This window comes from Argopecten irradians, chromosome 15 (assembly GCF_041381155.1).
Source record: "Argopecten irradians isolate NY chromosome 15, Ai_NY, whole genome shotgun sequence".
Classification (NCBI taxonomy): domain Eukaryota; kingdom Metazoa; phylum Mollusca; class Bivalvia; order Pectinida; family Pectinidae; genus Argopecten; species Argopecten irradians.
The window spans coordinates 4,730,502-4,748,284 of NC_091148.1; the positions used below are offsets into that span (position 1 = coordinate 4,730,502).

The window sequence follows — 17,783 nt, forward strand, 5'->3', positions numbered from 1 at the left end:
GATAACTCAACCTCTCCTAAGAAGTGGTGGAATATAGCTAATTCAATAATTACAATGAATAACTCTTGCACGATCTCTAACCCTCTGAAAGTTAGGGGTAAAATACTTACTCATCCTCTTGATAAAGCTGAAGCGTTTAACAATTATTTACCGACTACATGTATGTCCGCAAACATTATTGACACTAATCTTCCAGAATTACCTCCCTTGTGTCCATATGAACAAGCTGAAATAACTGTTACGGAACAAGATATTAAAGATCAATTTAACATTTTAAAAACCAATAAACCTGCTGGACCTGATGGTATTTCCCCCGACTAATTAAAAACTTATCCTCATTGTTGATATATCCCCTAATGTTAATTTTTAATATGACACTATCATTGGGTGAAATTCCAAATATTTTCAAAACGGCAAATGTTAATGCACTTTACAAAGGTAAATGTGACAAAAATGACTAAAATAATTATAGACCAATTGCAATTACATCTATATTTGGTAAAATGTTAGAAAATAATATATTTCAAAATTATACTTATAATTATATCACAAGATATAACACATTTAAGCAAAAATCAGTCTGGGTTTCAACCAAAAGATTCTACTACAAATCAACTTGTGGAGATTTTTAACATTATTAGTTCGAATTTAGATAAGGGTAATGATGCACGCTTTGTTTTCTGTGATATAAGTAAGGCATTTGTTAGAGTTTGGCATTAAGGTCTTTTATATAAATTACAGAAATATGGTATAAAGGATAAATTACTAGATTGCTTCAAAGCCTACTTATCTGACAGAAACAAAGAGTAATCGTTGATGAATATAAATCCAACTTTAAATCAATAAATGCGGGAGGTCCCCAAGGATCGGTTCTTGGCCCCTTTCTATTTTTATTATATATAAATGATATAGCTGATAATATTACATCTAATATAAAATTATTTGCAGACGATACATCTTTATATGTTATTGTTGATAATGATGGTGATCTTGAAACTCCAGCGCACACCCTTACGACGATTTAGCTTCTATTTCTTCATGGGACGATCAATGGCAGATAATTTTTAATCCAAACAAAACTGTTACTGTACCATTCACTCGAAAACATACAGATCTTCATCCCTCTCTTTTATTTAATATTCACCCTGTATCTCAGCATGACTTTCATAAACATTTAGGACTAACATGTATATTATGTAACAGAAAAGGGACATGGTCAGAACATACCTATATAAAATATCTTTGAAAAGGCATCATCCAGACTCAAAATATTAAGAATTCCGTGAAACATAAACTTAATAGAAAATCTTTAAATTTTTTTATATATATCACACATTAGGCCAATTTTAGAATCTGCAGATACGGTTTGGGACAATTGTACAAAAATGAGTGTGATCTGTTAGAATCTATTCAATTAGAAGCAATGAGAATTATAACTGGTCTAAGGAGAGGTACTTCTCATCATGTCCTTGACTCTGAAACACAATTAGAAACATCACTTAAAACATAGTTGTGATCTATTGTTGTTTCTGTACTTTAACTCCCGGATTATCGGACCATTACCTGTAGCTGTCCTATATGTTACATTTTACTGTCTTATATATGTGACTCTAAGACGTAAAGGTTATTGCATGGCTGTCGAGTAATAAGGGAAGTGAGGGGTAATAAGTCCCGAGTGACAAGAAATCATGCAATAACTGACTTCTGCATGCTACTTAACCTCGAACAAAAAGACAGATTGATTGAAAAATTCACACCTTTCCATCCCCACACCCCCACTCTCCCATAGTTCTCTGTTTTGATTTACCTGTACCTATTATGCTTGTGAGCACTTGTTAGTATAAGAGGTTCTTTGCTCAATGTTAATATATCAGTTTTTCATTGTCCATTGTAAGGAGCATTATGGATTTTGCCATGTGTAGAGATAAAAACTTTGATTCTGCAAAATGCTGCATCAAAAAGATATTAGGAGATATGTACAGTATGAAACAATTGGATTATTATCAAGCTCTGTTCAGTGATTGCAAGAAAAATAAGTAAAATGAAAAAAGAAATTGTCGGAAACTTTAAATGTAAGTATATTTTATTTAAAACTAATTCCATATGTGCTTTCAATTGATAAAATGCATATATATATTAATACCAAGGCATCATTTGTTCATATAAGGAGTTATGAGGAGTTAAAATGTTTCCTTACAATACGAAATTGCTATTATATAATTATTAATTGAAACAATAATTAATGAAGCTTAATTGATGTACATTTAAATAAATGTGAATTTCTTATTGCATTCTATATAAGAAAAAAATTGTCAGCATTGGTTAGTTGGTCTATTGATTAATCTAATCATGAGAAGAAAGTGAGTAATGATTATCGCCCTTCTCCTACAACATTTGTTGACTGCACACATGTCTAACCCCTTTCATGGTCATGTAATAATCCTGATTGGCCATGATTGGGGGATTCAGCCCCTTTCATGGTTACGTAATCCTGATTGGCCATGAAAGGGGGTTATATTCAGATTTCAGATTTTATTTCACTCTCAGACATACAAGTATGTAACAGGAGGTCACTATACATAATATAAACATACAAGTATATTGTGCCCATAGCGCAACAGTGCATTACAATATGTATTAGTGATGTACATGCTCAATCAATAGTTTTTCAATTTTCTTCAAAAACTTACATATATTTGTCAGAACAGTAATGTTACATATAGTAAACAGGCCTTGTGGTCCATCAACCATCAGACCATCAACTGTGGTAGCAAGCCATTTATTGGCCACACTTTTCTTTTGTGAGAGGTTAGAAGTATGCAGTAATTGTCTATATCGGATTTGTCATGGTTGATTGCATATTGGTAGAGTAACCTTAGCTCATAGACAAAGGCAAAAACAAAACCTGGCTTATATTAGAAATAAAAGTGTACTTTATTAACACAAAACTTGCTGTGTTTTAAGTTAGAGATAAGCCTCAAACTGTACAATATGTGGGATAGAGAACAAGTCTCGGCACTGACGAGCCTCGATACAGTTCTCTATCCCACATATTGTACAGTTTTCGGCTTATCTCCATAACAGAATAAACGTCATCAACACAAATTAACACTACTATATAACATTCTAAACAACTATACACCAGCCTACTTATATGACATTATACATCCTTACATAAACACTAATAATAACTTTACATTTAGAAATGAAAGATTTCTTAATGTACCACCTTCGAGAACGAACAATTATGATAACATTTTTTTCTCTTCAACTAAGAGACTCTGGAACTCACTTGATCTGTTTACCATAAATTCTACCTCTATTTCTTCTTTATAAGGAAAGTTAAAGCCAACCTTCACTTCTTTAACCCCTACCATATTCAAGAATTGTAATCCAAGGAATTTAAATATACTTTTATGTCAATTACGCAATAATGCCAGTGATCTAAACTATGATAACTTTTCTGATCATTTGACTGATGATGGTTCATGTTTGTGTTGTGCTCCAATTGAAAATTCGAAACATTTTTTTTCTGGACTGTTCTTTATTCTCTGATATCAGACACCACATGAACTATTTCTAATCTGATAGGTTTAATTAATGTTGAAATTCTTTTATCTGAATCTGTTGATTTTCCAAATGACATTAATGAAATTATTCTAATGCATACAAGTAACTATATATATAAGGCCAGTATATAAGAGTGTGAAAGTGTGTGTGCATGAAGATTTATATTTCGTATACCAGCTCTAAGCTAGCTTCTTGTTCTCTTTTTTATATGTTAACTTTTATATATTACTTGAATTATGGTTATTTACTGTATACTATTTATCTAGTCCGATAAACCTGCCTATATTATTAGGCTTTTTAATTTTTTTTTTTTGCCTAATATATATATATTAGGCAAAAAAAATAATTAAAAAAGCCTAATAATATAGGCAGGTTTAGCGGACTACTATTTATTCTGCTTGTATTTTATTTCGTATATATTACTCTTCTTTGACCCGCTTGGGTATTTTATTACATATTTGTTATTTGGATTATTGTTATTTACTTTGTACTATTTATCCTGTTTTTTTTTATATATATATATATATATTACTCTTCTTTGACCCGCTTGGGTATTCTATTACATATTTATTTTCCCCTCAGTTCTATTATATCAAGTTATAAACTTTTTTCTCTCTCCTGTTTTCATCATCACCTTTATTATATTTATTTATAAAAAATATATTTATTTTTGTCATTTCCGGAAAGGATTTGTGTAGGCTTTGCCTGTTATCTAATCCAATTTTTAATACATGTACATTGTACTTTATCATATTTATGATCTATATTATAATTTTGTTTATACTTATTGTTTTATCAATAAAATATTTTGAAATTAAAATTAATCGTCATATCCCCCTTTCATCCCTTCCCTGTTCTCATTTCTCTTTTTTTTTTCTTTTTTCTGCCCCTCCTCCCTAAAATTTTCTTCTGTTGTGTACACGTACATTATAAGGTTCAATAAATTGAATAAGAGTTATTTCCCTTATATTGTCATATGCGTTGATGCACTAGCATAAAATACGTATTCATTTTTTTAACCCGACACTTACTGTGCTTTGAAATACATGTTTACATTCATTGTTCAATTACTGTCATTTTTCTTTTTGTTTTATATTTTTTTTTATTCGTTAATTAATTTTATTTTTTTTTATTAAAATTCATTCCGCCCTTAAAATTATACACGACCTATTTCAAAGCACTTTATCGACCCCGACGCAAATGTTTACTGGAAGCTAAGCAATTTGTGTTATAGCACGTCCAAAGCAAGCCAAATTTAGGTTGCTGTTGAGATGTCAATTACTGCATTCCATTTCAATATTCTAAATTAGGATAAAGCGTGAGTATTTTGTGATTTGAAATACACCAACGTCCATGTTTAATTAAGTGTTTAGATTATTGCATTAGGCCTATATGGAAAATATGACGTGCATTTTATAAGACAGGTGCTTGCAGTTCCTGCAATGACTGTGAATCATTTAAAATAACCTAAAATCAGAGATAACATTGCTTCCATCGATATCTACGTAAGCACGCATTTTTCGTTTTTCCACTTGCTTAAAAATGAGCTACACATCATTTGTACATGTACAGCCTGTACTACAGTACACTCTACGTACATGTTGTACACGTATAAAATACAGTATAAAGGTATAGTATGCCGGGTACGTATATTCGTTCTATTCTCTGCAGAGTTCTATTAATAGATTATCTCTAGTTTGTAATCGTGCCAGTTTTTGTGATGTTTTTAATATTCTATCCCAAGTCTTGATAACTATATTTTAAGGTTTGGATGTCATTTCACTAACTGTGATACAATATAATTTTGTCATGTTACATGCATATGTACGTCTAAAGTTGTTGGGGTATCCTTTAATCTCTTCTCCTTCTTCTTAGTGGTTACGCCATCTGTCAATGATGACAATTATTGGAGTATTTGAAGTCTTTCACACACGATACTAAATAAAAAAAAAAAATGATAAAAGAATGTCTTACACATTGTATCCAGACAGTGACCTTTGAGGGAAAACATACAGAAAAAATACCTGTAGTATCAGAGATCCCCCAAGGAAAATATTTTGTTTGGGAAGGATAATTAAAAGACACATACTTGAATCACGTACAGCACACTTTATTGTTTTATGTGAGTTTTTTGGCTCCCACATTTTTGAGACACTACTGCCTATTTGCACTAAGTAAGATTTTGTGACATTACATTCAAGAGCCAAATTTATTATCTATTATCAACTATCTTTTAATAGTCTTAATCAGTTATCACCATTTTCCACAACGATACTTTATTTCAAAACTGTTTTTGTTTTTCTAGACCAAAAATGGCAGACACATTTGTGATCACAGGATCACGACCCCCTTCAGCTAGGACAAGATCAAGGCAAAGCCACGTGAGCTATAGCACTAGTAGACCAAAGAGTGGATACCGTAAAGTGGCCGAATCTTCTGATGCAGATGAACTCTTGTTTGGCTCAGAAAATTATTCATCACAAAGTCATGTTCATCCTGCAGATCACTATCAGCATCCAACTCAATGTTCTTTCCAACATTCTACACAAGGCTCTGCTAGTTCCTCCTGGGCCACCCCAGTCCCCCTCATCAAAGAAAAGAAACAGCGTCCTCTATTGTGGGCGCCATCAAACCCAACATCAGCCGGGTCTAAATCTAGTCGAGAGTCAAATTTCACATTGAAACCAGCTCACACTACGCTGGAGTCCACGAAGACAAAATACCGTCAGTTAAAACACACACCTACGTATGTAGATGAGACACTATTTGGGCCTCGTTTAGAGGAACCCTCATTTGATGCACCTTGGGATGAAAAAAAGAAGAAGCAACCATTTTTGTTTTCATCAACAGATTACACAAAAATAACATATGGAGGTGAAGGATCGGAGAATGAGCCATATTCCGTTGATGGGAGACCTCCGTCTCGACAAGGTCGACGACCTGCGAGTACCAGAATGAGGCCTTGTACAGTGGAAAGTGTGGGAGGAGCCAGCACAAAGACTGTGTGGAAGCCATAGCTATTGGAAACAGTAACTATGGAAACTGTAGCTATGGAAACTGTAGCTATGGAAACTGTAACTGATTAGCTGTAGAATCTGTGGATATGGAGACTGTAGCTATGGAAACCATCAGGTAATTACCATAGCTGTGTTAGGGTTCATATATTAACTTAAGAAAGGTGATAAGTGCTTTTAATGGTAAATTTACATTTAAGGATCTCGGTGTTTGCCTAACTGTGTTAGCTAATTGCCTAACTGTGTTAGCTATAGGATACTGCTACCCATACTGATACGGTATCATACCTATTTTTTTCTACAATAAATCATATGCCTGATTATTTAATAAATGTTTGATAATTAAAAGAATGCAACTTATGATTTTAAATACAGGCTTAATCAAATGAAACTTAATGTAGGAATTTTTCCTGTTTCAAGTATTTTTACATCTTAGACAAGGAAAGTATTAATTCATATTTTAGACAAAGAAATATCTTAGGAAAAATAATTTGTTAGAAGTTGTCATTCATATGAACCATTATATTCACCAATGGTTTTATAACAATCAAGATTGTGATATACAGGTATATAAGGATTGATACTGACTATTATTCAATAAATTTGAAACTTTAGTCTGAAGCGCTAGAGGTAAATCAATGACCATCTACTTGTCTCCTCACTGATATACTAAAGAGTAGGATTTTACATGTCATTTGAGCCATTTAGATTTGCTTGGGTCATACTAATAGACTTAGACATTTTGGCAGATATTCATTTGATAAATCAATATAATATTTATTCTCCAAACAAAAACATCTGAGTTATCTCCTCCTTAATTCTCACAACAAAGATGTTAGCTTCATTTCCTCCTCATTCTCTGAGCAGAAAGTTTTGATTTATCTCCCCTCAATTCTTCCCAACGAAGATGTTAGGTTCATTTCCTCTTTATTCTCTAAACAAAAAGGTTTTGATTCAAGTCTCCTTAATATCCCCAACAAATATTTTAGAGCTATTTCCTAATTTTTAAATTAAAAATTAAATGCACATACATTTTTCAACCTTTTAAAGTCTGGTTACCTGTAGGATTAAAAACAAACCCTGGGTTTGTTACTGACTTAATTCAGATGTATTCATTGTGATTGGAATATAGAATTATTATATTTGTAGACTTTCAGATGGTATCCTCAGTATTTCAGGGGATACTATATTATCTGGCTCATCTAATGTCACATACAGTATAGGGCCTTCAGCTTTTTTTCAAGGGGTGGACACAATAACATTACAGTATATCCACCCCTGGACTGTATAAACAGACAACGGATGAAGCATAGGTAAGTCATCAAAAAAACATGAAAGAATCAATTATACATTGTATGGTTTGTAATTGGAAGTCCCTCTCTGTAATAAGTAAAGCTATATAGGCCTGTGTTTGGTCAGGTGTTCTTTTCTGCTTAACTTTCTTCACTTGTAATATGACAGTAGTCTAGAGGTGGATATGACAACAGTGATAATAACCCCTGAGTATTGAATGAAGCATATATGTTTGGAACTCATGGAGTGTCAAAGATGTCTGAGTTGGAAACAATAATTATGGTTTCATATATTTGTCATTTGATTTTTATTATATTAATATAAGGAGTAGAGTATATATATGTGTTTTTTTTTTGTCAATTCAGTCAGTTTATTTGTTTTATCTGTTGTTACATGTACCTTGGTGCAGTTTTTATTTACAGAAGGCAACAACTAAGTATAGATAATTTTATTTTTCTTTAACTCCAGATGTGATCTTGTAATTAAATAAATCCACACAAGGTTTTGACATAGTCTAAGACATGTCTTACAAAAGAATATAAAACATTTTTTAGACCTACATTTATATCAAGAAACTGAATTAGCTATCTTAAATGTGCTGTGATGATACTTGAATTAGTGTGATATGATACTATACAGGTACAATTGTGGCTGAATCTATGTTGAAAAGTCTCAAAGTATTGTGTAGATATGTTATTGATGTGATAGGGTGAATGTTTAAAGTTTGAATATTCAATATATTTTTTTTTTAAATCTTTGTGATATTAAATTTTTACGTTCACTTGTTATTTGTATGTACATGTATATATGTACAGTTAATATACTTGTAGACGATTTGGTGGTGGGTTGATAAAATGCAATAATGTATGCATGTACATTATGTATACATTGCTTATGTACTTTATTTTGAGGTTTTAAAGTATTTTAGTGTCTGTATTATATATGGTCTAATTAAATTTCCTTTATTTTCACTGGCTTATATTTCTGTACATGGAGGTCTATATTAAGAGAAACATATATTAGTACAGTATGTATATAGTTTCTGATATTAGCATATTGATTTGATGTTTCTATTTTTAGAAACATCAAGTCAATATTGCTCTTATGAACTCACATTGTTCAAATGTTAATTTCATCAGAATTTTATTTTATCATATTATCTTCACCATTTTTCATATTGTGCATATTCATGGAAACTGCCTCACCCCCACATTGTAATTCTCTGATTCTCCACTGTCAAAACAAAATAATTCCCCATGCATACCACCAGAAAAATGCCTATAACTTAAATGTGTGACCAAATGTACCACTCATATGTCTTAAGGGAGTTAAGAAGACATCAAGAAACAAACAAAAACGTAGATATTCAATTAAATATCCTTAAATGACCTTTTCTGTTAATAGGGCGTTAATTACATATCGGCCTTATAAAGTAAGCAACCAACCCACAATATAATATTAGACTGCTGTGGGAAGTTGTGGTCGCCAAATTGTTTGTATGAAGTGACATCATTTCCCCACAAGATAGAGTAAATAAATCTAGTTGTTTCTCTCATACATAGGTGATAGTATCACCTTTAATGCATGTTTTACTATTAGATAGTTCAGGGGTGGATATAAAGTCAGTGATAGTAACCCATGGAGTATGGAGGATATGTTAAATGTGTCAACTTAAATACATGCTGTAGACATGTGTTATGGTGGATTAAACTTGTATTTTGTAGTAAATATTCTTGATTGTGAAGAATGCGTTTGACTCATTTCAAGCTTAACTGTTATGTAGAGTTGCATAAACTCACCTTCGTATAATATTTCCAATGGATGAAGTCGGTGCAAGCATTACGTTGTTAAACTTTGTTGTTTAAGACATGTCCCCGCTTAATTAGCGCTCAGTTTTCATTTTCCGCAAACAAATTTAGTTTTTTACATTGTTCCTAGGTTGAACCAGTTAAATTAATAAGGGCTGCATTAATACAAAATGTACCAAATTTTGTAAAGTTACAAGCAAGGGCATATATATAGGTACAAGTGTCACTTATAAATTCTTAAGTATAAGTAAATGATTGTTATGAAAAAGGTAATTATTTTTCAAATTAAAAAAGCTTTGAAAAAATCATGTGAATCAATATAGATCGATCGTTTAGTAATCTGCACTTCGAATCACTTGATTGCAGATAAAGAAATTGGAGTCAAATGCGTGGGAACCCCCAATTGTTTGTTTTTATCATATATGCCAATGTGGATCAGTACGAGCCTGTAACTTGACTTATCAGTACGAGCCTGTAACTTGACTTATCAGTACGAGCCTGTAACTTGACTTATCAGTACGAGCCTGTAACTTGACTTATCAGTACGAGCCTGTAACTTGACTTATCAGTAACGAGCCTGTAACTTGACTTATCAGTACGAGCCTGTAACTTGACTTATCAGTACGAGCCTGTAACTTGACTTATCAGTACGAGCCTGTAACTTGACTTATCAGTACGAGCCTGTAACTTGACTTATCAGTACGAGCCTGTAACTTGACTTATCAGTACGAACCTGTAACTTGACTTATCAGTACGAGCCTGTAACTTGACTTATCAGTACGAGCCTGTAACTTGACTTATCAGTACGAGCCTGTAACTTGACTTATCAGTACGAGCCTGTAACTTGACTTATCAGTACGAGCCTGTAACTTGACTTATCAGTACGAGCCTGTAACTTGACTTATCAGTACGAGCCTGTAACTTGACTTATCAGTACGAGCCTGTAACTTGACTTATCAGTACGAGCCTGTAACTTGACTTATCAGTACGAGCCTGTAACTTGACTTATCAGTACGAGCCTGTAACTTGACTTATCAGTACGAGCCTGTAACTTACTACTTTCAGTACGAGCCTGTAACTTGACTTATCAGTACGAGCCTGTAACTTGACTTATCAGTACGAGCCTGTAACTTGACTTATCAGTACGAGCCTGTAACTTGACTTATCAGTACGAGCCTGTAACTTGACTTATCAGTACGAGCCTGTAACTTGACTTATCAGTACGAGCCTGTAACTTGACTTATCAGTACGAGCCTGTAACTTGACTTATCAGTACGAGCCTGTAACTTGACTTATCAGTACGAGCCTGTAACTTGACTTATCAGTACGAGCCTGTAACTTGACTTATCAGTACGAGCCTGTAACTTGACTTATCAGTACGAGCCTGTAACTTGATCAGTACGAGCCTTTAACTTGACTTATCAGTACGAGCCTGTAACTTGACTTATCAGTACGAGCCTGTCACTTGACTTATCAGTACGAGCCTGTAACTTGACTTATCAGTACGAGCCTGTAACTTGACTTATCAGTACGAGCCTGTAACTTGACTTATCAGTACGAGCCTGTAACTTGACTTATCAGTACGAGCCTGTAACTTGACTTATCAGTACGAGCCTGTAACTTGACTTATCAGTACGAGCCTGTAACTTGACTTATCAGTACGAGCCTGTAACTTGACTTATCAGTACGAGCCTGTAACTTGACTTATCAGTACGAGCCTGTAACTTGACTTATCAGTACGAGCCTGTAACTTGACTTATCAGTACGAGCCTGTAACTTGACTTATCAGTACGAGCCTGTAACTTGACTTATCAGTACGAGCCTGTAACTTGACTTATCAGTACGAGCCTGTAACTTGACTTATCAGTACGAGCCTGTAACTTGACTTATCAGTACGAGCCTGTAACTTGACTTATCAGTACGAGCCTGTAACTTGACTTATCAGTACGAGCCTGTAACTTGACTTATCAGTACGAGCCTGTAACTTGACTTATCAGTACGAGCCTGTAACTTGACTTATCAGTACGAGCCTGTAACTTGACTTATCAGTACGAGCCTGTAACTTGACTTATCAGTACGAGCCTGTAACTTGACTTATCAGTACGAGCCTGTAACTTGACTTATCAGTACGAGCCTGTAACTTGACTTATCAGTACGAGCCTGTAACTTGACTTATCAGTACGAGCCTGTAACTTGACTTATCAGTACGAGCCTGTAACTTGACTTATCAGTACGAGCCTGAAGTACGAACCTGTAACTTGACTTATCAGTACGAGCCTGTAACTTGACTTATCAGTACGAGCCTGTAACTTGACTTATCAGTACGAGCCTGTAACTTGACTTATCAGTACGAGCCTGTAACTTGACTTATCAGTACGAGCCTTTAACTTGACTTATTTATCAGTAAGAGCCTGTAACTTGACTTATCAGTACGAGCCTGTAACTTGACTTATCAGTACGAGCCTGTAACTTGACTTATCAGTACGAGCCTGTAACTTGACTTATCAGTACGAGCCTGTAACTTGACTTATCAGTACGAGCCTGTAACTTGACTTATCAGTACGAGCCTGTAACTTGACTTATCAGTACGAGCCTGTAACTTGACTTATCAGTACGAGCCTGTAACTTGACTTATCAGTACGAGCCTGTAACTTGACTTATCAGTACGAGCCTGTAACTTGACTTATCAGTACGAGCCTGTAACTTGACTTATCAGTACGAGCCTGTAACTTGACTTATCAGTACGAGCCTGTAACTTGACTTATCAGTACGAGCCTGTAACTTGACTTATCAGTACGAGCCTGTAACTTGACTTATCAGTACGAGCCTGTAACTTGACTTATCAGTACGAGCCTGTAACTTGACTTATCAGTACGAGCCTGTAACTTGACTTATCAGTACGAGCCTGTAACTTGACTTATCAGTACGAGCCTGTAACTTGACTTATCAGTACGAGCCTGTAACTTGACTTATCAGTACGAGCCTGTAACTTGACTTATCAGTACGAGCCTGTAACTTGACTTATCAGTACGAGCCTGTAACTTGACTTATCAGTACGAGCCTGTAACTTGACTTATCAGTACGAGCCTGTAACTTGACTTATCAGTACGAGCCTGTAACTTGACTTTCAGTACGAGCCTGTAACTTGACTTATCAGTACGAGCCTGTAACTTGAACTAACTGTTACTTGATCAGTACGAGCCTGTAACTTGACTTATCAGTACGAGCCTGTAACTTGACTTATCAGTACGAGCCTGTAACTTGACTTATCAGTACGAGCCTGTAACTTGACTTATCAGTACGAGCCTGTAACTTGACTTATCAGTACGAGTCTGTAACTTGACTTATCAGTACGAGCCTGTAACTTGACTTATTTATCAGTAAGAGCCTGTAACTTGACTTATCAGTACGAGCCTGTAACTTGACTTATCAGTACGAGCCTGTAACTTGACTTATCAGTACGAGCCTGTAACTTGACTTATCAGTACGAGCCTGTAACTTGACTTATCAGTACGAGCCTGTAACTTGACTTATCAGTACGAGCCTGTAACTTGACTTATCAGTACGAGCCTGTAACTTGACTTATCAGTACGAGCCTGTAACTTGACTTATCAGTACGAGCCTGTAACTTGACTTATCAGTACGAGCCTGTAACTTGACTTATCAGTACGAGCCTGTAACTTGACTTATCAGTACGAGCCTGTAACTTGACTTATCAGTACGAGCCTGTAACTTGACTTATCAGTACGAGCCTGTAACTTGACTTATCAGTACGAGCCTGTAACTTGACTTATCAGTACGAGCCTGTAACTTGACTTATCAGTACGAGCCTGTAACTTGACTTATCAGTACGAGCCTGTAACTTGACTTATCAGTACGAGCCTGTAACTTGACTTATCAGTACGAGCCTGTAACTTGACTTATCAGTACGAGCCTGTAACTTGACTTATCAGTACGAGCCTGTAACTTGACTTATCAGTACGAGCCTGTAACTTGACTTATCAGTACGAGCCTGTAACTTGACTTATCAGTACGAGCCTGTAACTTGACTTATCAGTACGAGCCTGTAACTTGACTTATCAGTACGAGCCTGTAACTTGACTTATCAGTACGAGCCTGTAACTTGACTTATCAGTACGAGCCTGTAACTTGACTTATCAGTACGAGCCTGTAACTTGACTTATCAGTACGAGCCTGTAACTTGACTTATCAGTACGAGCCTGTAACTTGACTTATCAGTACGAGCCTGTAACTTGACTTATCAGTACGAGCCTGTAACTTGACTTATCAGTACGAGCCTGTAACTTGACTTATCAGTACGAGCCTGTAACTTGACTTATCAGTACGAGCCTGTAACTTGACTTATCAGTACGAGCCTGTAACTTGACTTATCAGTACGAGCCTGTAACTTGACTTATCAGTACGAGCCTGTAACTTGACTTATCAGTACGACTACTTACTATCAGTACGAGCCTGTAACTTGACTTATCAGTACGAGCCTGTAACTTGACTTATCAGTACGAGCCTGTAACTTGACTTATCAGTACGAGCCTGTAACTTGACTTATCAGTACGAGCCTGTAACTTGACTTATCAGTACGAGCCTGTAACTTGACTTATCAGTACGAGCCTGTAACTTGACTTATCAGTACGAGCCTGTAACTTGACTTATCAGTACGAGCCTGTAACTTGACTTATCAGTACGAGCCTGTAACTTGACTTATCAGTACGAGCCTGTAACTTGACTTATCAGTACGAGCCTGTAACTTGACTTATCAGTACGAGCCTGTAACTTGACTTATCAGTACGAGCCTGTAACTTGACTTATCAGTACGAGCCTGTAACTTGACTTATCAGTACGAGCCTGTAACTTGACTTATCAGTACGAGCCTGTAACTTGACTTATCAGTACGAGCCTGTAACTTGACTTATCAGTACGAGCCTGTAACTTGACTTATCAGTACGAGCCTGTAACTTGACTTATCAGTACGAGCCTGTAACTTGACTTATCAGTACGAGCCTGTAACTTGACTTATCAGTACGAGCCTGTAACTTGACTTATCAGTACGAGCCTGTAACTTGACTTATCAGTACGAGCCTGTAACTTGACTTATCAGTACGAGCCTGTAACTTGACTTATCAGTACGAGCCTGTAACTTGACTTATCAGTACGAGCCTGTAACTTGACTTATCAGTACGAGCCTGTAACTTGACTTATCAGTACGAGCCTGTAACTTGACTTATCAGTACGAGCCTGTAACTCGACTTATCAGTACAAGTCTGTAACTTGATATATCAGAACGAGCCTATAACTTGACTTATCAGTAAGAGCCTATAACTTGACTTATCAGATCAGTACGAGCCTGTAACTTGACTTATTTATCGGTACGAGCCTGTAACTTGACTTATCAGTACGAGCCTGTAACTTGACTTATCAGTACGAGCCTGTAACTTGACTTATCAGTAAGAGCCTGTAACTTGACTTATCAGATCAGTACGAGCCTGTAACTTGACTTATCAGTACGAGCCTGTAACTTGACTTATCAGTACGAGCCTGTAACTTGACTTATCAGTACGAGCCTGTAACTTGACTTATCAGTACGAGCCTATAACTTGACTTATCAGTACGAGCCTGTAACTTGACTTATCAGTACGAGCCTGTAACTTGACTTATCAGTACGAGCCTGTAACTTGACTTATCAGTACGAGCCTGTAACTTGACTTATCAGTACGAGCCTGTAACTTGACTTATCAGTACGAGCCTGTAACTTGACTTATCAGTACGAGCCTGTAACTTGACTTATCAGTACGAGCCTGTAACTTGACTTATCAGTACGAGCCTGTAACTTGACTTATCAGTACGAGCCTGTAACTTGACTTATCAGTACGAGCCTGTAACTTGACTTATCAGTACGAGCCTGTAACTTGACTTATCAGTACGAGCCTGTAACTTGACTTATCAGTACGAGCCTGTAACTTGACTTATCAGTACGAGCCTGTAACTTGACTTATCAGTACGAGCCTGTAACTTGACTTATCAGTACGAGCCTGTAACTTGACTTATCAGTACGAGCCTGTAACTTGACTTATCAGTACGAGCCTGTAACTTGACTTATCAGTACGAGCCTGTAACTTGACTTATCAGTACGAACCGGTAACTTGACTTATCAGTACGAACCTGTAACTTGGGTTATTCTGTAATTTGACTTATCAGTACGAGCCTGTAACTTGACTTATCAGTACGAGCCTTTAACTTGACTTATCAGTACGAGCCTGTAACTTGACTTATCAGTACGAGCCTGTAACTTGACTTATCAGTACGAGCCTGTAACTTGACTTATCAGTACGAGCCTGTAACTTGACTTATCAGTACGAGCCTGTAACTTGACTTATCAGTACGAGCCTATAACTTGACTTATCAGATCAGTACGAGACTGTAACTTGACTTATCAGTACGAGCCTGTAACTTGACTTATCAGTACGAGCCTGTAACTTGACTTATCAGTACGAGCCTGTAACTTGACTTATCAGTACGAGCCTGTAACTTGACTTATCAGTACGAGCCTGTAACTTGACTTATCAGTACGAGCCTGTAACTTGACTTATCAGTACGAGCCTGTAACTTGACTTATCAGTACGAGCCTGTAACTTGACTTATCAGTACGAGCCTGTAACTTGACTTATCAGTACGAGCCTGTAACTTGACTTATCAGTACGAGCCTGTAACTTGACTTATCAGTACGAGCCTGTAACTTGACTTATCAGTACGAGCCTGTAACTTGACTTATCAGTACGAGCCTGAAGTACGAACCTGTAACTTGACTTATCAGTACGAGCCTGTAACTTGACTTATCAGTACGAGCCTGTAACTTGACTTATCAGTACGAGCCTGTAACTTGACTTATCAGTACGAGCCTGTAACTTGACTTATCAGTACGAGCCTGTAACTTGACTTATCAGTACGAGCCTGTAACTTGACTTATCAGTACGAGCCTGTAACTTGACTTATCAGTACGAGCCTGTAACTTGACTTATCAGTACGAGCCTGTAACTTGACTTATCAGTACGAGCCTGTAACTTGACTTATCAGTACGAGCCTGTAACTTGACTTATCAGTACGAGCCTGTAACTTGACTTATCAGTACGAGCCTGTAACTTGACTTATCAGTACGAGCCTGTAACTTGACTTATCAGTACGAGCCTGTAACTTGACTTATCAGTACGAGCCTGTAACTTGACTTATTTATCAGTAAGAGCCTGTAACTTGACTTATCAGTACGAGCCTGTAACTTGACTTATCAGTACGAGCCTGTAACTTGACTTATCAGTACGAGCCTGTAACTTGACTTATCAGTACGAGTCTGTAACTTGACTGATCAGTACGAGCCTGTAACTTGATCAGTACGAGCCTTTAACTTGACTTATCAGTACGAGCCTGTAACTTGACTTATCAGTACGAGCCTGTAACTTGACTTATCAGTACGAGCCTGTAACTTGACTTATCAGTACGAGCCTGTAACTTGACTTATCAGTACGAGCCTGTAACTTGACTTATCAGTACGAGCCTGTAACTTGACTTATCAGTACGAGCCTGTAACTTGACTTATCAGTACGAGTCTGTAACTTGACTTATCAGTACGAGCCTTTAACTTGACTTATTTATCAGTACGAGCCTGTAACTTGACTTATCAGTACGAGCCTGTAACTTGACTTATCAGTACGAGCCTGTAACTTGACTTATCAGTACGAGCCTGTAACTTGACTTATCAGTACGAGCCTGTAACTTGACTTATCAGTACGAGCCTGTAACTTGACTTATCAGTACGAGCCTGTAACTTGACTTATCAGTACGAGCCTGTAACTTGACTTATCAGTACGAGCCTGTAACTTGACTTATCAGTACGAGCCTGTAACTTGACTTATTTATCAGTAAGAGCCTGTAACTTGACTTATCAGTACGAGCCTGTAACTTGACTTATCAGTACGAGCCTGTAACTTGACTTATCAGTACGAGCCTGTAACTTGACTTATCAGTACGAGCCTGTAACTTGACTTATCAGTACGAGCCTGTAACTTGACTTATCAGTACGAGCCTGTAA

General features: G+C 36.2%; 1 protein-coding gene across 1 annotated transcript; it reads left to right on the forward strand.

Moving 5' to 3' along the window:
- The first annotated feature begins 4,120 nt into the window (after positions 1–4,120).
- LOC138309126 (RBPJ-interacting and tubulin-associated protein 1-like) lies at positions 4,121–10,115 on the forward strand. Its single transcript, XM_069250275.1, has 2 exons — positions 4,121–4,888; positions 5,876–10,115. The coding sequence occupies exon 2, from the start codon at positions 5,883–5,885 to the stop codon at positions 6,585–6,587; it is 705 nt and encodes a 234-aa protein (XP_069106376.1). The 5' UTR covers positions 4,121–4,888; positions 5,876–5,882; the 3' UTR covers positions 6,588–10,115.
- The last annotated feature ends 7,668 nt before the right edge of the window (positions 10,116–17,783 follow it).